We start from the raw sequence: 25,076 nt of genomic DNA, 5'->3' as shown, positions 1-25,076 counted from the left end.
ATGTATAGATCAAATAAACAACACATGTAAACAGTACGTTAATGTATAGATCAACTGAATAAGACATAAAAACCCTGTATTTACAGGTATACATAAATAAGGCTTAAAAACAAATATAGATCACCCTATCACGTGATATGTGCTCAAATTAAAAAGTGAAACTTAAAAGTAAAAATAATAAACAAGACTCCCCTAGCAATGCACTGCAGCAACCCGACAAAACACTCCTCAGGATGTTCAAGACCAGACGTAATCAAAGAAAAAGGGGCGCATGTACATAGGGCGTAATCAAAGAAAAAGGGTTGCATGTACATAGGGCGTAATCAAAGAAAAAAGGGCCCTTTTGTACATGCGCCTCTTTTTCTTTGAATACATAAATAATGTATGGACATTAGCATAGCATAAACATAGCATAGCATAAACATAGCATAGCGGATATAGACCAACAGAATAACACACAAACCCAGCATTGCAGGTATAGATTAATTAGAATTCACATAAAAACACGGGATTAAAGGTATAGATAAAACCCCCTAAATTACAGGCATAGATCACAGGTTGTACACCCCAAAACCAGCCCTGGCCTCCACACTGTCTACATAGAACCTGACAGCACCCAGATAACACACGTAGGGTTTGCCATCTTTGTCCCCAAACAGTCCATCCTGTGCCTGGCTGGATGGGGACAAAGGTGACACTGGGGAGCTGAACTCATGTGTCTATATACAAGTGTTTATATATGTGTCTAGACAAATATATCTATATAAAAAGAAATCTAGGAATCTCCATTTTTTTAAAGAATTAAAAAAAAAAACTTTATGCAGTTTGTCCCCCTCCACAGACACACACACAGATTTCTTTTTATGTTTGTAATTTAATTAATAATTAAATAATAATAATTTATTGACATATATACACATACAAATTTTTTTATTTTTTTTTTACATTATTTTACTGACCTACCTACTTCTTCCACTTTGGGGCCCTGATAGATGCAGACTGCTGTTTTATTTTCAAACTGGATGTCAGTGAGTGACAACATCTGGTGCTCCAGCTCCAGCAGTCTGTGTGAGGGGGCGGAGCTTTCACCCCTCATGCTGCTCTCATTACACGATCCGGTGCTCCTACAGTCTGAGCGTGAGGGGGCGGAGCTTTCACCCCTCACACTGCTCTAATCACTAGGCGGCCGTCGCCAGCTCCGTGGCCCGGCTTGCCTTATTAAAAAAAAAATAATAAATAACGGAAAAAAGATTTTGGGCGGCCCCTGGCTTGGGCCCCCCTGACTGGCGGAACTCCGGGGCCCGGTCGCAGTCGCGACCCCTGCGACCCCGGTAGTTCCGCCACTGTTTCTAGGCATGCTTAGTAGTTTTGGCTCCTGTCTCCCACATGTCAAAATTAGCTTGTCACAGATTCCATTTCAACAGCAAATGATAAACAGCCTTTACATTGGTGGTGCAGATTCAATTGAGACAATATTAGAAGGCAGGGTAGCAGGGTTACACATCTGCTATAACATATTGTAATGTATGTATTTAGCATCAATAGCCTATTAATATACATCTACATATATCATAAACATTGCCTGTCTTATGAGTAATTTAAAATAGGAATAAGTGTCTAAGGAATGTCTACAGTTCTAATTGAAACCGAAACAGGAAATAGCTAGCAACAGAGATGGGAAATTGTTTATAATCAATTGATAATAATTGGCAGTTTATTTAGACTTGGAATTTGCATGTCAGGCCACAGTTTCCCTGTTCTCTCCATCTTAACATGATCCATTCTATTATTGTTCTGGGCAGGGCTGATATTGGTGCATGCAACATGATGGATTAGTCTAGCTGGGCCTGCTTCTCAGTTGATCTGTTACTGGGCCTTATTTTTAGGTTCCCAATATGGCTTAGAAAGAACATATCTCAACAGCATTACAGTGCTTTGCCAAAACATTCTACAAAAGTGTACTGGAACCTTTTTACCTCCATTTTTTTTCAGATAAACTATTTAAGGAACTGACATTTTCTCAAAGTATTATCTTAAGAAGTAACATAACCCAGCACAAAGTGAATAATGCATCTTACTACATGAAGCCATGACTGTCAGGGAAACGTTAACTAAATATACATCTAAAGTGGCTCACAAAACCACAAAAGTAAATGTTATCACAAAAAATGTATCATTATATTCAAGAGGCTATGTTTAAGATTTTTCTTGCAAGTTAGCACGCCTAGGCTAATATACACAGTACTTTACCTCCCTAAACAAAACGACAGGCTCGACCTCTCAAATGTACAAAAGTACTACTGGGCCACACATCTGCACAAAACTGTTGGTCGGCCAGACAAAGTGTGGGTAGGTCTGGAGCAGTCACACTTCCCCATCCCTCTGGGCAACTGTCTTTGGCGGAAACTCTGGAAAATGAGGAAGACAGTACCTTCACAGGTCATATGCACAGGTCATACACCATATAGCCGACCCTACATGTATGGCACACCAGAAGGATGGGAAAGGATGCTTTCATTGTACTCTTCCCCCATGCTGCCTTTCACCTTCAACCTTGACCTTCCCACAAGAATGGAGATGGGATCATATGATTGGTTTTAGTTACCACTAGGCACCAGGGTCACCAAGCTGGTATCATAATGCTGGATGTTCACCCCACATGGTTTGAAAGGTTCCACTATGCACAGGTCATCCACTTCATAGGATCTCTCCCATATAAGCACAGGCCAACCAGGAAATTACCTCCTTTTGAGAGGCTTCTTAGTTGGCTTGACAACCTCCAAGGGGATATCGGTATGCTACAGGATACTGTTGGAGGGTAAATAGGAATAGGTTTTATGTGGAGAGGAGTGGATGCAAATATGTGCCCTGACGCACTTGTGCTCACTGGCCACGAGGGTTCAAGAGAACGTTTACAAAATTCTGAAAGCACACCAAGTAAGGTCCACAGAATGGTTGATCCCACATGCTAGTCCTGCTAGAAATAGAGGGTGCGTCCATCTGGCGTAGAGTGTGAGCAGCTGCAACCATTCTGGGTAAAGATCTGGCCAGTAAATTCCCAGGTGGTGATTAATCCTCCCTCCCTGAGCCAGGTGCGATGATCCTTTACAAAACTCGACTGGTAATATCAGCTTACAAACGGACACTCACCGTTCACTTCCTTAATGCGGAAGGTTTGATACCCCTATACTGGAAAAAAGATAAAACCCAACCAATTAGGGACTGGGTAGACAAGGTGGAAGAGACAGAGTGGTAGAGAAACTGGTTACGCATGCTTCAGATCAGTGCATCGCCTATATGGCCACCTGGGTGTACTGGCTAAAATTAACCTCCTCTGAGAACATGGTGAAAACAGGTGACTCATAGGGCGGGACCCCACCTCAAACTTCTTTACCTTTTTATTTCTCTCTACCCCTCTCTTTTTTCTTCTTCCCGGGAGAGAGTGGGTGGTGTGGACAGACAGAAGATTATATAGCAGGATCCTCCTTCAAGGAGGACCACCTGTCAGAATGTCTCGGAGTATAGTACGACAAAACATCTGAGCAAAGATTTCTAGTAAGATAGGCACAGCTCTAGCACAAGAACAAATGAGACACGCACGAACATTGATGGTTCAGTGCAAATCGCATGGTTGATGAAAACTTGTTACCAGGTGTACCCTGGGATGGTACTCATGCATGTGGCCTGTATGTGCAAGTATGCTTTGTCATTCCTTTTAAACCCCTGTCTTTTTCCTTGTATATACTATTATTCTGTTTATTAATGTGAAAAAAAACTTTAATAACAATTTTATTGTAAAAATGTATCATGCTGCATTTAATTAGCATTCATTTAAAAAGTGGTGATGTCCCTTTTATTAATGGGTATGTTCAAACAGTGTTAATATTTCAAATTATTATTACCATATCAACTCAAAATACACATCATTAATAAGCTTGCAGATAATTTCTGTTTTAATTGTTTCTGCTATGTGAGCCATGCTTTTCTATAACAGATCATTTCAGGCAATCTAACAACTGTGTTACACAACACTCCATTTACCAAGTATTTAATATAAGAGTTTAATTATTATCCACTTTGTGCTTAAGGCAAAATGTTATTCTACAGAGATATATTCAGTTTACATCTTAAATGATGCAGTTACATGAATTTGATCATATTTAAATGAAAACTAGGCAGTGCTACAGACAATTAAAAATGCAGATCCAGCATTACTTCAACTGTTAGGGAAATATTTAGAAAATGTAATTCCAGTGAACATTGTTAAGCATGGAACCATCGGCATGAACATTCTTTTGGCCTTAGTGGTGGCTGGTGCGCTTTAAACTATTGTTTCCAGGGAAGATAAACCATGTTATTTTCTATTGGACACTTAGATTACCCCTTTTGAGCTCAAAGGTAAGCATTTACATATTCTAAAGCCTCGCTGAGCTTTGTAAAAACAAACAAAAAAAACCTGATGTATCTCTATCAAGACACAAAACGCGAGTTTGGTATATGTAGAACTATTTACCATTTAATACCTTTATATTTGTTAAATGGACACAAAATTAGCTCATAAATGTATCTTTTCTTTTTCTCTCCAGGATGCAATAAGGATGTCCTAATTGAAATTTTAACCCAGCGCTCCAATGCACAACGGATTATGATAGCAGAAGCCTATGGAGGCTTATATGGCAGAGTATAAACTCTATTCTATGTTTCTTAAATCATTATCCTTTCAAGGGAGGAATAGCAAACAGTACTGGGATCTAGATGCTTCCGGAATGTTCTAATTTGAAGAAACTGAACCAGAAACCTGTATAGAATAAGATGTAGCTGACTTTACAGGAAGCCCCTTTTTCCCTTTCTAGATAGGTTGCAGGCACCAGTGATCCTTGTACCTAAAGGAACCTGCAGTGACAGAAACTTGTGAATGATGGTTAGCCATAGTTGTTTGTCATTTTCTGTTGGGCTTAGAATCACTTTTTTTTAAATTAAACAATTATGTATTGCTCCAAAGACCAAAGAACAACCTAAGGGTTAGTATTGGAATTAGCGTGTGAGAAGAAGGTTCTGACATCAAAATATTATCATTCTCTTAGAGGATAGAAACACGTTATTTTGTTCACATTGGAAAATGATGAACAACAATGAAACCCTTGATACCTGGTAATTAATATTTAACCCTTATATCAACCACCCCCTAAAACAGATTTTTTTTAAAGTTAGTGAATGAATTTTGAAACACATACATTTATACTATAGTTAAATGGTTGTGACTGGGTTCTCAGCATCTACCAACATCTTATCATTTCAGGCCAGGCATCATCCATAACCACCCCAAACAGCTGATCATGTAAAAAGCAAAATATTTGCTAATAAGAGAATATTAGCCCCCAACGACAGTTGAAATTTTACATTTATATACAAAAAAATATGAAAATTTGAATTGTTAATATAATAAATCCAATGTATTTATCGAATTGTAGCTCTTGCACGATAAATGTATTGGAAATACGAGAGAAATTATTTAGAATATTCATTGATTCCTATTAACTGAAGTGCTGGAATTTACTATACCTCTGTGTTTAACCACTTAATTTTATTATTTTATTATTTTTCTTTGAGGATTTGCGTGGAGACCTAAAAGAGAATCTTGATGGTCATCTTGAAGAGGTATTGGTTGGTCTGATGTTTCCTTTCCCAGCCTATGATGCCCATGAACTCTACCATGCTATGAAGGTAATTATATTCCCATTTAACCATTATTATTATTACCTTTTTTTATTAAGTGACAACAAATTACGAAATTGCTATGCAATTTAATTGGGGCAGTTCACTCATACGTAACAAATAAACATTAATGCATACTAACACCTCAGGCGTTGAGAACCCTGCTCATGAGCTTGCCATCTACCTTAAGGTACTTTATACAAAGTTCCTGGCAAAAATGCTTTTTGATTCTTGCTAGGGCCTCTCTTAGTGCTTGGTTTCAGATGATGGACTGCAGAGCGCTTTGGATGTTTCAGGAAAGCTTGTTGATTCTTGCAAGGGGCTCTCTTAGTGCTCGGCACAGCCACCTTTAATATTGACTGGACCCTGGACAAGCATTTGTTTGGCCCCATCCCGCACTCCTTGGCATTCAATCACGTCAGTGCAGTCTTCCCTGCTTATGACCTTTATGTGACTCTGCGTGAAACATCCTCACGCCATACATGCAGGGTAGGGTAGGAGCACAATACTATGCCGATCACATAGAAAATGAATAGCGTGGGTAAGCAACCTGAAACGGAGTGCGAGTTACGATCAGGGCTGTTCTTAGGTGATCAGGCACCCTGTGCTAGGCCCTCCCCTATCATCACTGGGGCAGTCCCTTTGCCCTCTCCTTCACTGTACCACACCTCTCTTTTCCTCCCTCATGTAGTTCAGGTATAGATCAAATAAACAACACATGGAAACACAACATGCAGGAATAGATGAACTGAATAAAATATACAAACTCTGTATTTGCAAGTATTAATAAATAACACATGAAACAGGTATAGATAGATAAACTGAAAATCACAAACAAACTCAGCATTCAAGGTATAAATCAAATAAATAATGCACAAAAACCCTAAATTGCAGACAAAGATCTTAGGTCGCAAACCCCAAAGGTCAGCCCTGGCACCCAGATTGGATGCATAGGACTTACCATCTTTGTCCTCAAACAGCATGTCTGTGCCATCTTTTCCCCAAACAGCCTCCCTGGGCCATATTTTCCCCAAACAGTCTCCCCCTGCCATCCGTGCCCTCAAAACAACCTGCCTGTGCCATCTTTGGCCTGACATGCTCCCCGTGCCATGCTTGACCTAAACCGGCTGCCTGTGGCATCTTTGCCCTCCAGTTACACATCCATGCTATCACATATATGCTCATTCATTCACTCATTCACAGATACTCATACAGAAACTTTTTTCATTAACTCATTCACACATATTCATTCACACATATTCATTCACATATATTCATTCACACATATTCATTCATAGGCTCTCCGCCTGCTTACCGGAACTGCAGATTTGTCTGTGGTGCTCATACACATTTCCGTATGGGCTGACAGATAACCTCTGCGTTGCTCTCACACTGTGCAAACAACTTCTCTTTACAGCCCAGGGGAAGCAAGAACACAGCAGGGTCACGTGACGTAATATGACTCCTCTGGGTTCCTGCATCCACTGCAGGTACAAGAGATGTTGCAGACACGCAGAGATAAGCAGCGGGCCCGTATAGAAGTAATTGCGTGGTTTCTGTGGGCTCAAGGGGCCCCCTAGGAATGGCTGTACCTGGGGCAGCTGCCCCCTTTTCCCCGCATTAAAGACAGCCCTGATGCTTGGTTTCAGATAGTTGTCTGAAGAGGGCTTGGGATGTTTCAGGAAAGCTACAAGAGGGGAAAGAATCATGCTTATCAACTTTGTCTTTCGCTATGATTTTTAAAAAAATCAGAATAATTTGTTTCCAATGATCTAAGTAGATATGTAGTTAATTACGCTGTGGGATTTCTTTACTAAACCACGAGTTGAAATTTCAATGTATTATAAAAGATCTTACCACAAACAATTTCTTCTGAAATGTATTCATTATATCTATACAGTATATATATATATATAACATGTGAGGGGCATTTTTTTTCTTTTAAAATATGCATTAATTCACTCCATTGCCAGCATAGGTACATAAACTCACACTAAACATAAAGCACAATGCCTAACGCATTTTGTGCCAAGTGGTGCTTGATCATAGATCTAATATATGAGCAAGTAGCAGTGCCAAACTGGGAATTATTGGGTGACCCTGGCACTTTAAGGCCAATGTTTTGATACTCATGCATCATACGGCCAAGCAAATGAAGCCAGCAGCGAGATCATTGGTCAGTTGCTAGTTTTTGGTTTTTCTATTCTCCTGCTGGTCCAATATAGATTGTTTCTCTTTAAAGATATACATCAGCCAGCATATGCTATTTAACACATTTGATAATTGAAAAGCACTGGGATATCCTCCAGCTCTTTGACTTACAGGAGATGTCCTGTGTCCAAGTGCACATACAGTACATGCATACTCTAGCTTTTAGATAGCAAGTATTCTTAAGACAAATGCAATTTATATTAGTGTGTTCACATTATCTATTCTATCTTTTATTGCAGGGACTTGGAACAGACGAAAGCTGTCTCATTGATATTTTAGCATCAAGAACAAGTGGTGATATATTTCAAATGAAAGAAGCCTATTTAATGCGTAACTATTTTATCGTACTATCTACATTTGTTTTTGTTTCGTTCTATACTATACTAAGCAGTATATTGTTACTTTTTAATGCTAGGACATGCAAGTGAGATTGTGCTCAATCTTCTTTCTTGCATATAATCAATGAATATATTGGTTTTCTAGGAGATAAAAACTAATTTTGTGCACAGAATTAATGCAGATAACTGAGTAAATTATAGAAAATGAGTGCCATTCATAAATACTATTTTAACAATTGTTTCATTCTAGAATATGGAAAGAGTCTGGATCAAGATATTTACTCTGAGACCTCAGGTCATTTCAGAGATACTTTAATGAACCTGGTTCAGGTAGAGTGGACTACTTGCTTTCATTAATTCACAGAATGATGGTAATGCTCCCTTAAACATAAATTAATGAGAATATGGTTCAAGTTTAATGATTTGTTCCATTGATTGTCTGGGTCATCTGCAAATGCATAACGGTAATAGAGGTGATAGAATAATTAACAAACAACTCAAATGTGCTGTGAAACAAACATTTTAAGGTTGTTTAGCCTAGACTACAAAATATGATGCTCTGTGTAGGTCAATATATTTATTGAATTGCAAACTGACAGTAGTGAGTGTGACGTAGGTTCTAGAATAAAACACTGATGTACTGAAGATTGCAACATATATTTCTCATCGCTCTCTTGATTCATGAAGTCATTGCTTGAATGGCAGAAGTCTCTGTAGGCACCAGTCCTTTACTGGGTTACATATGCATACTTCCCAAATGTTCTTTTTACATAGGGACAGACCATCTTTGGGACTAAATTGCCCATGTACCTTCTTCCTCCAATTCACGTCTCTCTTTTCCATGAGCTCAGAATGGTTGCTAGGGATGAGGATATCACAGTATTCTACTTAGAAACGAGTAAATAAAATATGTTATTCTTCTTCTAAGTGCTATACTCAGTTACATAAATAGCTATCAATAGATCATAAAGTCACATTAAAAAGTCTTAGAAAAGCACTGCCTGGGACCACTTCTCTAACCATACCCTAAAGCAAAAGCATTCGTCTTTGACCATTTCAAATTGTGGGAGGCATGCATAAACATCCCAGAGATATATTATTATGAGCAGTATGCACATGGAAATATATATTTCTATCCTGGAAGCTGGAGTACTAGAATATCAAGTGAGGAATACTGAGTCACATTATTGGCACAATACCGGCGCCTACAAGTGATGTTATGAAAAATACTAATACACAAATTAAAGTGTGGTGAAAAATGTAGATGACATAGTGTGTTAGTTTATATAACGAAAAGGCAGCTGTGCATATTCAGAGCTAATGTCACGGGTTTTACCCTATATTTTATAATGTAAGTGTAGCCCATTTCATTAGAAAACATTTTATTTCTGTTCTAGCTTTTTATGCTTACTATTTGAGTACAGAAAAAAAAAAAACATTTACATTTAGTTAATTTTAGTTGACATGAAATTTTAATAGCAAAAGCAATATTTTAAATATCACAATAAAATAATTGCTATTTTATCTAGCTATTTTATGTATTAATTGCTTACCTTTTTATGTATTTTAGGGTGTAAGAGAAGAAGGATATGCAGATCCTGGCATGGCGGCTCAAGATGCCATGGTAAAGATGTCCGAAGTTGATCCGTAGTGAAAACAACATAATTACTTAATGTCCGTGAAGCATTGCTTATCCCGTGTCAATTATTTATGTTTCAGGTTTTATGGGAAGCATGCCAAAGGAAAACCGGTGAACATAAAACCATGTTACAAATGATATTATGCAACAAAAGCTACCAGCAATTATGGATAGGTAAGGCATATAATATAAGGTATATTTAACAGCTTTGCACTGCACGCATGTCACCATCAATGTTAATGTTTCTGTGTATTCCCAAACGTTCCCTTGAAACCTTCCTTTGTCTGAAGTTAAATTATATTTAAAAGAGCAAATTTTTTGGTGGCAGTATTTACCATAGTCAATGAACTAAAAATCCCCATCATCCCCATAGAGCTATACCAGCCTATATATAGAATCTTTACTGGCTCTTTACTTTAAACAGCCGTTTAGCCATGCCATATCACAAGGTGAGTCTGAGTGAACTGATTAGTCCCAGGCAACCCTCTATCTCGGTCTAGCTAGGAATATTTTATGTATTTATCACCAGTATTTTAACTATACTCAATAAAGATTTAGTTTTAGTTTATTGTTTATACTTACTAGTACCAGCAAAAATCATTTTATAAAAGACTGCATCTGGTATTGTCATATCCATGTTTGATTACCGTCTTTACATACAATGTTGATGGAAAGTGAATATTCCATAATATAATATGCTAGATTAATCTTTGTATCAATTATATGATTAACAGTGTAGATAAAATAGAAATGGTTTTAGTAATAGGTTTCAATATATGAAATTAGTTTGCTTTTTTCTTCCAGTTTTCCAAGAGTTTCAGAATATTTCGGGGCAAGATATAGTAGCGGCTATTGAAGAGTGCTATGAAGGAAACTTTCAACAGCTTCTCTTGGCAATTGGTAAGAACTACTTTTGTGCAGTGAGTGCACAGGCCACAATACAAGTCTGGACTCCTAATTGCATACATGAATAGCATACATTACCAGGTTTGTTATCAGAAGACTCAAGTATCACCCCAGTTCTCACACCATCATGGCCCATCATTTTAGTCCTTTAAGGTGCATCCACCGGTCAAGAAATCCCATCTCATCGTATTCTTTAGCAAACCCAAACTGGCAGAATAGATTCAACATAGTATGTAGAAATTAAATTGAATATTGAATTGAAAATTGAATTGATACCAACTTAAAGATGTTATGTCTTTAACCCCTTCGAGACAAAGGCTGATTTTACTTTTTGTACCCTTTGTGACAATGGCCTTTTTAACATTTCTGCGCTGCTTGTGTTTAGCTGTAATTTTCTTCTTTCCCGTTTACTGAACCCACACACATTAGATATTGTTTTTTTCAGGACAAGAAGGGCTTTCTTTAGATGACATTGTTTTGATTGTATCATATTATTTACTATTAAAAAAATTATAAAATATGGTGAAAAATTTAGAAAAAAATGACTGTTTCTAACTTTCAGTTGAAACATCTTTTACTCATCTATAAAAGGTAATGAAAAAACCTGCTAAATAGATTCTACTATTTGTCCTGAGTTTAGAAATACCCAATGTTTTTATGTTTTTTTGCTTTTTTCTACCCATTATGGGGCAATAAGTACAGGTAGCGTTTTGCTATTTCAAAGCCATTTTTTCCAAATCTGGTAATTCTTCCCCCCATGTGCCATTTCGGGTATCTTTGAACCCGGCCAATGCAATTTACCCCATCAAGTCATATATTTTTGAAAACTAGACAGCCCAGGGTATTCCAAATGCTAGTATTTTAACTCTTTCCATGCACCATATCTACCACCAGTCTTTGTCAAACTTTATGGTAGTCATTTTTTTGCATTTGTTTTGTCATACACATTTTACTTCAGGTATGAATTAAAATGTTCTAGTTTATGTCACTATCACAAAACACCCCAATATGTGTTCAGCAACATCTCCTGAGCGCAGCGATACCCCACATGAATGATTTTGCCTGGCTGTTTGGGGGCAAAAGGGCCACATTTGGGGCATGCGCATTTTTCAATGTTGAACTTTGGCATTTGGGGATCCACTGCCCATGCCCTATTTGGTACATCTTTGAGCCGGGCCATTTCAGTGTGCCCAATAAACCCATATATTTTTGAAAACTAGACACCCCAGGGTATTTCAAATGCTAGTATTTTAACTCTTTCCATGCACCATATCTACCACCAGTCTTTGTCAAACTTTGTGGTAGTCATTTTTTTGCATTTGGTTTTCCACACACATTTTAATTCAGGTATGAATTAAAATGTTCTCGTATATGTCACTATCACAAAACACCCCAATATGTGTTCAGCAACATCTCCTGAGTACAGCGATACCTCACATGAATGATTTTGCCTGGCTGTTTTGGGGCAAAAGGGCCACATTTGGGGCATGCGCTTTTTTCAATGTTGAACTTTGGCATTTGGGATCCACTGCCCATGCCCTATTTGGTACATCTTTGAGCCAGGCCATTTCAGTGTGCCCAACAAAACCATATATTTTTCAAAACTAGACACCACAGGGTATTTCAAATGCTGGTATTTTAACTCTTTGCATGCACATATTTTACCACCAGCATTTTTTCAAAGTTTGCAGTAATATTTTTGTGTGTGTATTTTTCCCACACACACCTACTTTATGTATGAATTTACAGCTCCTGGTATATGCCGCTGTCACACGACACCCCATAATGTGTTCAGCAACATCTCCTGAGTGCAGTGATACCCCACATGCATGGGTGTGTCATTTTTTGGGGGAACTAAAAGGCCACATTTGGTACGTGTGCATTTTTCTAATTGGAAATTAGATGTGTGGCCATCCTTCCCCCCGTGTTAATTGGGACGTTGTTGAACCTGGCCCATTCAATTTACCCCATCAAATCATACATTTTTTAAAAGTAGACACCCCACGGGCATTTAATATGCCAGTATTTTAACTCTTTCCATGCGAGAATTGTTTTAAGCTAATATGCTAATTTTAGGACTTGCTCACAAAAATATATTTTTTATATATATATATATTTTTTTTATTTTTTTTTTTAAAAAATGTAACATTTTTTTTCAACTTGGAGGTTCCCCTGATAGTGACATCAGTGGGAAATGATTTTTACATTTTACTGTTTTTTTACTATTTTTTTCTAATTATTATTAAGTTTATTTTATTTTTTAATTTATTTTTACTAATCACACTGTGATTAGAAAGCTGGGCTCCATTGACTTGCATGGTGAATGCAGTACCTGTATTCAACCTGCAAGTGGAGCCAAAGTTCTCTAGATGGTCTGGACTATCTAGCGAACTTTTAAAATTTGTGGTTCCTGTTACAGGACGGCGGCCATCTTCCTTGATGGCGAAGATTGCCGGCAGCTGCGGCTGTGACCGCTCTCCGGAGCGGTCACAGCCCATCAAAAGGTTAGTGTTTGGTGTCGCTGGATGCCTCCTGATCGAGGCATTCCAGCGACACCATTTAAGTTTAGGAGGCGATCGTCGATCGCCTCCTAAACGCTTTTAAAACGGGCGTCCGCCGCCATACAAAGTATGGCGGATGTTGACGCCCCGTGGAGGGGCCAGAGATGGCCCCTTCGTGCCGATCGCGGCGTTGCTGAATGCCTCGAGGTCGAGGCATTCAGCAACGCTTTTTGGGTGCAGAAAGCGATAGTAGATCGCTTTCTGCACCCGTTTAAAGACGTGCCGGTCCTGGCACGTCAATTGTCGTAAAGCACATGCTTTTCCGTGCCGTGCCAGGACCGGCAATTGTCATTAAGGGGTTAAACCTGACTTAATAAACAAATTCAGATTCAATGAAAGCCTGCTCCTTTTCGGTCTTTAATGTGGAAGTCAAAGATGACTACTAGATAAACCCATCTAGTCTGCCCATAAAAAGCTTCCTGATGGAAGGGATTCAATCTCCTGTCAGTCCTATCAGACCTACTGGTCTGTTTTCATAGTAAAGAAAGCTTTATGTCTCTCCCTTGCATGTTTAAGTTCCTTTACTGTATTAGCATCCACCACTTCTGTTGAGAGACTTTTCCATTCACCTACTAATCTGCAAGTAAAGTAGAACTTCCTTACATTACATCTAAGCCTCTGAACATCTAATTTTAGACTTGAGTTCTAACATTGCAATTTGTCAAAAATATAGTATAGGTTGAAAAAGACTTCAGTCTATCAAGTTCAACCTTTTACACATGCCTAGTTATAAAGTTGATCCACCCGAAGGCAAAAAACCCTACTTGGGCCAATTATTGTAAAAATCCTTCTGCGACTTCCAATATCTATTTCAAGATCATTAATAAATAAGTTAGAGAGAACTGGACCACGACAGAATCCTGAGGCACCCCACTTACCACAGTTGTCCAGCTGGAGAATTTACCATTAACAACACATCTTTGCACCCTGTCACTAAGCCAGTTTCTAATCCAAGCACAGGCATTTTCTCCAAGACCTATTTGTCCCAGTTTATAACCACTGGTGTGGAACAGTGTCAAATGCTTTTGCAAAATCTAAATCTAAAATGTCAATATCTTTCTGGAGATGGGTTCTGCAGAACTGTGCACAATAATCAGGTCTGATCAGAGGTCTGATCAGAGATTTCTAAAATAGCAGAACCACCACCCTCTTGCTGCTACTAATCCTTTTCACAACACAACCCAGCACTCTGCATGCTTTTTCTGCCACTTTATTACATTGCCTGCTCACCTTTAAGTCATCAGAAATAATTCCTCCTAAGCCCCTCTTGAGATCAGTGCCCCCAATGTTATATTCTCCCTTGGGATTTTTATGCCCCAAGTACATTATTTTACAGTAATCAACATTAAACTGCAGCTTGCCATTTGAGTGGTTCCACACAGAATGTCTACCCTGCTGCAGACCTTTATATGATCTGTAAAAAGACATACTTACCATTAAGACTTTATATAATATCACTAATAAAAATAGTGCGGGTCCAAATTCTGATCCCTGAGATACCCTACTCATGACAAGTCCTTCCTCTGAATATACACCATTAACTACAACCTTCTGTCTCTTGTCACCCAACCCAAAGGCTGCAATTTATTTATAAGATTTCTATGGGGGACAGTGCTGAATACTAGTAGGCTGTGTCTACTGCTCCTCTCTGGTCTATTATTTTAGTAAACCAGTAAACATTTAATTACATTAATTTGACAGGATCTCCCTTTAGTAAACTCATGCTGTTTCTGATCATGCAAACCATTTGCCTCTAGCTATTGAACAATCCTAAACTTTAGCACAGTTTCCAATAATTTGCTAACTACACAGGTAAGACTTAAGGGGTCTGTTAGGGTCCCTGCTATGTTTTTGTGAAATGTTACTATAATTGCCAACTTCTGGTCTTCTGGAACTACCCCTGCCAATAGTAACAGTTTATCACTATAAACTGGCTAAAAAGTCTGGCTACTGTTTTGCCAGGACACTTTGAAGCTCTTTTATTAACTTTGGGTGTATCCCATCAGGATTTTTCTGTTTTTACTTTGGTAGAGTTCAAGTAGAACTACTTCCTCTGTAAACACACATGTTTCACATGTCACCCTATTTCTCTTCGCTACCTCACTTACATCTTAAAACAGAACAAAAGTACATAAAGTACAAAAGTTCATAATGTGACTTGTGATTATACTGCAACATTTAAAATAAGGATCTATCTGAAGTTGTTGTTCTCTGTGTATGATCTTACAGAAGAGGAACGTAAGTCTATAAAGTACATTATTTTTATTTCTGAAATGAAATCCCAGCTAAACTGAGATCATGAGATGCAGAAGAAAAAACTCCTGTTCTGAAAATTATTGCATTGCAGGTGACATTATTATGAGACCAGACTGTCCCATTATAAAGGCAGTAGCGTCACGAGTAACTCTTGCTGATCTATTTGAGGTAGATGGGTAAATAAAAAAGGATCACCATGATACATACAAGGGTTACAGAACTGCCAGCTCTTGTAACTGACAGGTAATATTTAAACTTAATAGAAGTGCCTATGGCCACATAATGACTACAAGTTTCCCCAAGCCCCTGTCTGCCTGCTGCAGGTTCTGGTCAATAGAAATGAGGGTCATTTTTATGTTTCCAATATATCACTGCCTATCATCAGAAGTCAGGATTACACCCTGTGCCGTTGATATTCTAGTCTACTGGGTATGGGTGGACATAGAAGAGTTAGGGGCAAGGCACTTCCGAGGAACACTTCACAAAGAAACACTCTGCAGAGCTCAAGGAAGCTGCAGGGACTTCCGTTTTTCACCCATCACGTCAAAATTTGGTGTGTCTAAGTTTTGCACAACAATAATAAGATTTTAATACACACCACGACAATGTAATAGTTAACAGAAGTACCGTTCTTTATTTGTGTATAGTTTTTCTCCAGGGTTATTATATGCTGTTTATCTCTCTGTGAGCTGGTGAGGGAATACATTGCTGTGAAAAGCCAATGTACAGAAAATATTCACAATGGCTTCTTCTTGTCTTTTTAATCCTCATTGTCTGTATTGTTTCCATGGAGAGAGAAATGTTTGTAATTATATCCTTAGCTGTTACCTTTTTTCCTATAATAAATCATACATGTTACTTATGCTAACAAAGATCTCAATTAGAACATTACAGGAGTATTTCATTACCAAACATTAAAAAGTCAATAAATTTGTGGCCCGTATCCTCAGCATTGCAGGGGACTGTATCTCAGAAACACATTATCCAGGAGAGTTCCTTACAGGAAGCTGCTAGCTTAATGTCAACACTATGGTATCATGGTCAATGCTGTGCATTTTAGTAACATGCATTGTGTCAGCTGCATGTGTCCTTTATCGCATTATCGCTATTATCACATCGTAATTATTATGACATTTTCAATCAATGTGAGACGGGACCTCACCCCATTCCCCTATTATGATCAATAAAAGGGGGGGGGGAGAAAAGCCAAAAATTGTGGGGGCTACAGCTATATTATTACAAGAAACATTGAACACAATAAGCATCTTGCTATCAGTTTGCACGGAATAGCCCAAAACATCTTTTTTTACAAAAACATAAACCTGTACTTCAGTCTGAGCTCAAAACCCAGTCGGTTAGCGACTTGTCTGCCTTTTTATATATTTTTTAGTATTTTTTTCTTGCTAAGTCACTACTTAACTAAAACTCAATACTCGCAAGTTCCCATTAGTACAAAATATTTTTCCACACGAAAGAAAAATACAAACAATATATTCTGCAGTGACTAATGCCAGCATTGTCATCAAGGTACTGAATATTTCTAGAAGTGTTTCTTGTACAAAATATGAATCTTGAAAGACCATGTGTTGCTAGGATCAGCAGGTCATATTACAGAAAAAAAAACGACGAAAGAATTTAATGGGTTTTACATTTTCACATCGGGACAATTGCTTATTCTGGATCCAAACCTGAAGGGCCTACCGCAGGCCTAGCAACTATTAACCAACAGTTAATTAAAAAAATAGACTGTATTATATATCTAAACCCTGGACCGCAGGTGGTAATTACACAAAACTGCCACATTGCTTGACAGTATTGCTTTCAGTTTAATATAACCAAAGTACAAGAAAGAAAGTCTCCATTGGCTTTTATGTGGTGGAGCTAATGACACACATGCATATTGATGCAATGCAGGGAAATTACTGATACGAATCCACTTCGCAACTAATCACATGCTGACAAGAACACACACTCTAGTAAATTATTCATTTGAGTTTGGCGCTGCCTTAGTATATTACCTTCATAAATTATTGACTAATAAAAAAAAAACCCTGCAGAGAAAGGTATGTTATAGCTTCCCTTCACTTGGAATCTCAATGTTCAAGACATGCTGTTTCTTTCGGGAAGGAGATATTACATTAGTGTTACAAATGTATCTAGTTTGAGAATCCGATGAAAGCTTTAAAAATCCATTTCTATTTAAACAAGCTCTTTTCTCTTTTTACCTATTATTATGAATGTGTCTTAAGTAAAGTAGCAGGCGTTACGTAACGTTACTGTATATATATACATACTTTAGGCTGTTAATACAGCTGCTTAAGCACATAATGGACCTTAGATCTAAGGTCAAAAACATAACTCCATTCATATATTTAACTGTATAAATCAAATTCAGCTCGCACCAGGTGAGCTACTATTACCTCTTTGTGGAATCTAACGTTGTATCTGTCTCAGAACAACCTGTCTAAAATAGATAGATTGAAGAAAATAATATATTGTTGGAAACTTACAATACACAATACACAAGTGCATAGAAAGACCAAAGTGCTAAACTAGAAGACGGCTTGCCTTGGCTTTATCTTTTACCTGTCTGCCCTTAAGCAGGTGACCTGGGGCATCATGTGCAAAAGCAGTTTTAGCAGATTTATGTAACACACTATTTCTAAAAGTTGTGCAAAAGAATTGTGGCAAGTTCTTCGTCATCATCATCCATGTCGGACACATTATATATATACTAAAACTGTGTGCAGTAAACATGGATTAAAATATTATTTGTTAAGAATATGTGAAATATTTTCTTTATTGTTCACAGTTGCTTGTGTACGCGACAAAGCATCGTATTTTGCATACAGGCTACACAGCGCAATTCATGTAAGTATATGTACATGTAAGTAAGTACACTGTACTGAATTGACTTAATTCCATGACTTCATTATTTCCATAAAAAATTTCAGAAGGTGGTAAATCAAACAGTACAGCAATTATTTGTAATGTGATGACCAGTATTAGAGCATTTTAATTAATTTAAAAAAAAAACATAGGCCTGGATTAACTGCAGTGAACTGCAGTGAACACACAATGACTCTGCTGCCATCTAGGGATAAAAATAGCTAAAATATGTTTTGTATAATGTTGGACAACAAGGTGCTCATCAGCACTCAAACTGAAAAGACTGAAACATATTTAAAGATTTTGTCTACAGAGTGATAGCAGTACACATCATTTAATTGCTAAAATCGAGTTCCCTGAAACTCCAGGGAAGAGTTGAAGATCATTCTCTTTCTTATTATGCTGGAGAATGGGAAGAAGAAGAAGACAGACAAGAAGTAATATTTACTCATTGCAGCCCCCCACCACTACGTGTTTCCTGTGACTCACTCTCAAGATTTAAGTTTTGGGTTTTATAAATTATATATTATAGTTCATTGAATCTCAAATTATAAAACAGCATTTTAGGCTAGAAATTGTACTCAACCCTTTAGTGTTTAATCCATGCCCTTCCCTGTATCTCTAAGAAGCTTAACTATGTTGCAAGGGGTCTTGTTTTCCAAAGGTTTGGCTCATTTTGCCTTTCTTGGAAGTGGAGCGTTTGGAGTTCCTATCCCGAAGGACCTAGTGGATGAGTAGGGAACACTATGGTTTACCCACATGCTGTCTTTACTGGACCATATTAACAGAAGTCCCTAATTTATAGGGCTTCCTAAGCCCTTTGTGTGTCCAAACATATTTAAAAGTGTGGACACAGATCTTCATGCTACTCCACTAGACCACCAGTATAATGGGTGCCAGGTCATCTGCTATCCCTTTAGGATTTAGGATTCATGGCCTAGTGGAAGCTATACCTTCAAGACCAAAAAAATAAGTAGGAATCAAATGGCTTTCCAAACCTACTCCAAAGAACTTATTATTTGAATGTCTGAAATTTAGAGGTCTCATAATAAATCCATTCTGCATTACAAGACCTAGAGTAGTAAAATTCATAGAATAGTATAATTTCTTTTCACACAAATCTTGTATTGTCCAGAGCTTTGTTTGCTAGGGTACAGATTTCTGTAAATTTTTCTGTCAAAAACACCCCAGTATATTAATATACTTTGTGCGCACACTGGTGAGCAGCTATACTGCTCACCCATATGTGAGTTTTATAATGGGGTCTGGGACTATATTTAAATTACTTTGCAATGTTGCAATATTGCACTATTTCTGTGTATTTTTTCTGTCTTTTATGTAAACATGTTCCTGAGTCAAGTGAATCTTCAGTTTACATTCATTAATATTTTTTTTTATCACATAGGGAATTCATTACGTTTGCGCAGCACTCTATTATTATAATTTGTGATTGTTTATGCACGTTTGTGGTCTGTGTGTTGAGATTGCAGCACAACTTACATTAATTTGTATAATTAAGCACTTGTATAACTAATTTTTGCTCTATTAATATACCTTGCCTTAAAATTTCCCTTCTTTTTTTCTAGGACTTTGGTTTTCACAACAAAACTGTAATAAGGACACTGATCTCTAGAAGTGAAATAGATCTTATGAACATAAGGAGAAAATACAGGGAACGATATCAAAAAACATTGTTTCATGACATTAAGGTATTTATTTTAAATTTTACGCTTAATGTTTAAATGGAAATAATATGGAGAAGCTGACAGTAATGTGTATACATTTATTTCTAGGTAGCATTAATTATACATGTTTCAAAATTAGCAATCATGTTTGTTTTAGGAGAATTAGTGCCGAGCTCGACAACCACATTTATGTGATAAATTAAGTGGTGGAGCCTCTAGGCAGGGAATAGTTGCTACCTTGCCCTAGCACACCGAGAGCCAGTGGAAGTGAAGACCCTGGTGCTCATGGGCTGAAGCAGTGTAGGAACAGCTTGAAATGCAGCAGACTAGAAGACTGACAGTCAGAAATAGCATGTCAAATCTGTAAAAGGCAGCAGCTGGAGGTCAACCTGGCAGGCTGTTGAAATGAAACTGGACCTCGAAAACAAGTTCTGCAAACAGCAGAGCAGCATCCAGAATACAGCGAGGGACTCTGCAGATTGGCACGTGAGTATGGCACAAGAAGAAAGAAAAGAGATGACTGCTGGACCTGATGGCAGGAGATCAGGAGTTCTCATAGGGAAGGCTAGGTAGGGAACCCTACAAGTTATTTGAAACACTGGGAGTTGCCACTGACATATGGTCTCACAGAAGGTGAAAAGCTCCAAAGGAGACATTTAACTCGGGATTGGCTGTAGAGAGTTTCCCTTGCACTTTTCCTTGCACCTTATGATACGAACAGATTTTGTTTGAGTGCACATTGTTCTTTATTGTTTATTTTAATATTTGTACATATTGCAAGTCCATATATGTTTTATCTTTACATGGATTGCTAGATTATACATATGTAAGATTTTTTCTTTAGTTACACAGATTTTTACATCAGTCACATTGGTGTTGATATATGTTTTATGGTTTGTCAAGTGTCTGTAAACTGTTCGTCTTTTATGGTGAATTTTAGATACACAGTGTATTTTGATATTATTTCACTCTCCCCAATACCAGCACCGTTCACTTTATTGTTTTCACATGGACGGTGTTGTCAGGAGCAGGCTTAACTAAGAAGATGCTAAATTGCAGCATACCAAAATTTTGAATGTGGCTCCTTTAAATCTTTAAAGTGTGCATTGCATGTGTGCAAGCTTGGGGATTTTTGTGCCTTATTTTGTAGCATACATGGGCTGTCATTATTCTCATCGCTGTTTTTTTGTTTTCGAGGGTAGTTAGATAAAGCTAGCTGATACTTGTTTGGCTGAAAAATACTAAGAATTACACCAGCCCTACACAAAGAGCGATTTTTATGAGCATGTCAACGTGTAAGCTCTGCTAATGTTCCTCCTCATTCTGCTGATGTCCAAGCATCAAGAGTAGCGCATGTTAGTCCTATCCAGCTATTATGCCTGTCCATTCCACACACACTCTGACCCTTTGGCAGGGCAAATATTTGTCCCCCCATGCATTAATTTTTGTAGATACCTAATAGCATACATTACCACCTATGTCCACACATAAAACAACTCTGTGGAATATGGGGGTGCTATATAAATCAACACATAATAATAACTATTCATATATTCATCCTATGTCCCCTCTATTTGTGCATAGAATGTTTTCTTCCATGTGTGCAGAGGACTCGGAAAGAATAAATATATGCGTTTGTGTCAAACACATTCACTTATATACCCTTCCACATTGTTTATTGGCAGTGTACCAAATACCATATGGTGTATTCCAGTGATTTAAGTGACAATAAAAATTTATCAGTGTGTTTTTGTTTGTCATCTCATATTATAAAATAAGAGCCAGAAGGGGTAATAATCCTATCTGGCCATTTTGTCGATTCGCAGTAGTACAGATAATGCAAAATGTCAAATGGCATTAAAACAGCAGATTTTACTTTTTCATCTAATTTAGTAAGCCGTTGCAACAAACAAAGCAATGCAAATGGGTTTCTCTACTTTTCTTCTATTTGCAAATTACAACAATATGTGGATACTAAAATCTGCAATACCTATGGAAACGTAATGCTAATTTAATTGAAACTGTGCCCTTTATGCTGTTACGGGGATGTCGGTGAACTTGTTTATCCATTTATCTACAAAATGTTAATTGCCATCAATTCTTTAAATAGATTTTGCATTTGCTCACTTTTGTGGGAGTTATTGTCAAAAAGTTCATTCCTGAATCACAGCAAATATGCATTCATTATACTCTAATACTAACTAGAGGAACAGTACAGAAACACATGAACGTTCAGTGTTGTCACAATAATGATCAGTGCTTAATGATGCATATTATTCAAATGTAGTATGCATATATGTTGCTTATTTAAGTCAAATTCAAGATAACATAACCCACTTATGCAGGAAAAAAACAACTCAACCCACACATTGTACTGTGAAAGATTTTGTTTGTTTATAACCTATATATAATAATATAGATTCCAAAATAAGTTACCGGCACTCATGGGACGTGTTTTAAATAATTCCACGAAACTCGGTTTTCAACGTTTCAGTCTTTTTATTTATAGACTTATATATAATAATGATATAATATTATAAATCTTACTTAAGGCTGGGCTATCTTTGAAGGGACAGATGGCCCAGTGGCCCACGACAGCTCTTGGGCCCATGCCCGGATTCTTGAATCAAGTATGGCTTGGGGACCTATTTTAATTACAGAGAGACAGACCTGGACAAAGAATATAGATATACATATAGGGTGCCCAGCTAGATTTTCTGTTCTGTGTAAAGACTGCCTAAGAAGGATTTGATGTAGACCCATTGACTGTAGATGTCATATATTATGAGTATTTTTTATGTTGCCTGGGGTTGAATTATTAAAGCTTTTGCATCCAAGTTGTATGAAAAATGAACACCTTAGGCAATGTCCCTCTAATTTTTAGTAGTTTGTGAATGCAGAAATTTTATGTTGTGCAATGTTTTTCCCGCTACAAAAGAATTAGTGCATTGAATGCTTCTGGAAATAATAATTTTGACACAGTGTTCCTCCCATGTCTAGTGGGACCAAACCAAAGACTAATAAGGGTTTGAATCACTTACATCAGAAACAATGCATCCAGAGGACTTGCCAGCACCCAGATTGCACACATAGGAATTGCCCAGTATCCATATTGCACCCAAAGGACTTGCCCAGCACCCAGCTTGTTCACATAGGACTTGCCCAGCACCCAGCTTGCACACATAGGACTTGCCCAGCACCCAGCTTGCACACATAGGACTTGCCCAGCACCCAGCTTGCACACATAGGACTTGCCTCAGCAACCAGATTGCATCCGGAGGACTTTCCCAGCACCCAGATTGTACAGATACTATTTGTCCCAGCACCAGATTACACACAGACACAGGATTTGACCAGATTGCATCAACAGCAATTACCCAGCACCCAGATTGTGCCCACTCAGGTCTCCTATCAGACTTCTCTTAGTAAAGGCTCCTCTCAGTGTGGCTCAGGCACAACCTTTATTTATTCTATACCATTTAGACCCAAAACAGTGACAATAATGGATAGAATGTAAAAATACACACATATATTCTACTCTTACAAACCCCTGCTCAAAAACACACATGCCTGCCAATCAGGCCTTATTGGTGTGCGGCCGCACAGGGTTTAAATTAAAACATCGGGGGGGGGGGGTTTACTTTATTTAACATGGAGGATGTTAAATAAACTTTAAAAAAAAAACCCCAATGTTTCATCTGAAGCCCTGTGCGGCCGCAGACCCCTAAGGCCGGCCCTGGTGGGGGCTCCCTGGCCCCTTAGAGTGGCGGACCTGGTCGCAGTTGCGGCGGGCTTAAGGGGCTCTGCGTTAATGTGGCCGTAGAGGCCGCATAGGCCCAGTCAGTCCGGTCCTAACTGTGCCTATTTTAAGGTAAGGGCCTGGAGCTGCAGCTCCATCAGCCCCTAAATCAATCCGGCCCTGCCGCGGGCCCGGTCGCAGTTGCTCCTTGCTCCGGCAACAAGGTAAGTAGGGTGAGGGAGGGGGTGCAGTGAGAAGGGGCAGAGGGGGGGGTTAGATAGTGAGAAAGGGGGAGAGGGGATAGATAGTGAGAGGGGGTTCATAGTGAAAAGGGGGAACATAGTGAGAGGGGGTAGTGTGAATGCGTATAAGAATGAATAAATGTGTGGATGAATTGTGTGAATGCGTATGACAATTAATGAATTCATGTGTGGATGAATTGCTTGAATGATTTGTGAGACTGCATTAATGAATGTGTTAATGATTTGTGTGAGTGAGTAAATGCAAAGATGGTACATGAAGGGTGGGCTTTAACAATAAATAAATAAATAAAAATGGGCTGCTCAGGCTTAAATGCCCGGGCCTATTTTTTGTCCCAGTCCGGGCCTGCTGCGAATACATATGCACATCCATGCTTTCCCTTACACAAAACATCCTGACACACTTGCTATTGCATCCACAAATATATATACACAGTATATTTATGCAGCAAGAGGTCAAACTCTTGCATACATTATTTTATTTTGTTCAAAATTAACAAATGACTTGAACTTAAAGAGTAAACTACAAACAAGGAAGTAAAAGACGGTTTACATACATTTTTTCAAGCATTACACAAATTATAAAGTAAAGTATTTACCTAATTATCTAGATATAATAACCACCGACACTCAATACAATACAATACTACAAACTAGCAGCAAGGTCTCCTACTACTACACGATGCTATAAAACTAATTCATAAAGTCATATTTTTTAACTTACCAATTAAACATGTATTGTTTGATTAATGCTGGCTTAAATAATGTTTCTTTTAAACATTTAATTTTGTTCATTTTGTTTTTACAGCATTTTTCTTCTGGACACTATGAAAAGGCATTACTTGCTATCTGTGCTGGTGACGGTGGTGACTATTGA

The 25,076-nt window shown here is 38.0% G+C and overlaps 1 protein-coding gene across 1 annotated transcript in view; it reads left to right on the top strand.

Annotated features, from left to right (window-relative positions):
* Positions 1-25,076, top strand: part of LOC149280700 (annexin A10-like) — a 29,545-nt gene extending 4,469 nt beyond the window's left edge. Inside the window, exons 3-12 of the mRNA XM_089500182.1 lie at positions 4,587-4,681; positions 5,611-5,724; positions 8,166-8,256; positions 8,515-8,594; positions 9,835-9,888; positions 9,984-10,077; positions 10,708-10,803; positions 18,439-18,497; positions 20,102-20,224; positions 25,008-25,076. Of these exons, the coding sequence (XP_089356308.1) occupies positions 4,587-4,681; positions 5,611-5,724; positions 8,166-8,256; positions 8,515-8,594; positions 9,835-9,888; positions 9,984-10,077; positions 10,708-10,803; positions 18,439-18,497; positions 20,102-20,224; positions 25,008-25,076 (875 nt within the window). The remainder of the gene's footprint in view (positions 1-4,586; positions 4,682-5,610; positions 5,725-8,165; positions 8,257-8,514; positions 8,595-9,834; positions 9,889-9,983; positions 10,078-10,707; positions 10,804-18,438; positions 18,498-20,101; positions 20,225-25,007) is intronic.

This window comes from Sceloporus occidentalis, unplaced genomic scaffold (assembly GCF_023333645.1).
Source record: "Sceloporus occidentalis isolate IW3139 unplaced genomic scaffold, rSceOcc1.0.p SCAF_149, whole genome shotgun sequence".
NCBI classification, from domain to species: domain Eukaryota; kingdom Metazoa; phylum Chordata; class Lepidosauria; order Squamata; family Phrynosomatidae; genus Sceloporus; species Sceloporus occidentalis.
This window is presented reverse-complemented; position numbering and strand designations above follow the sequence as displayed.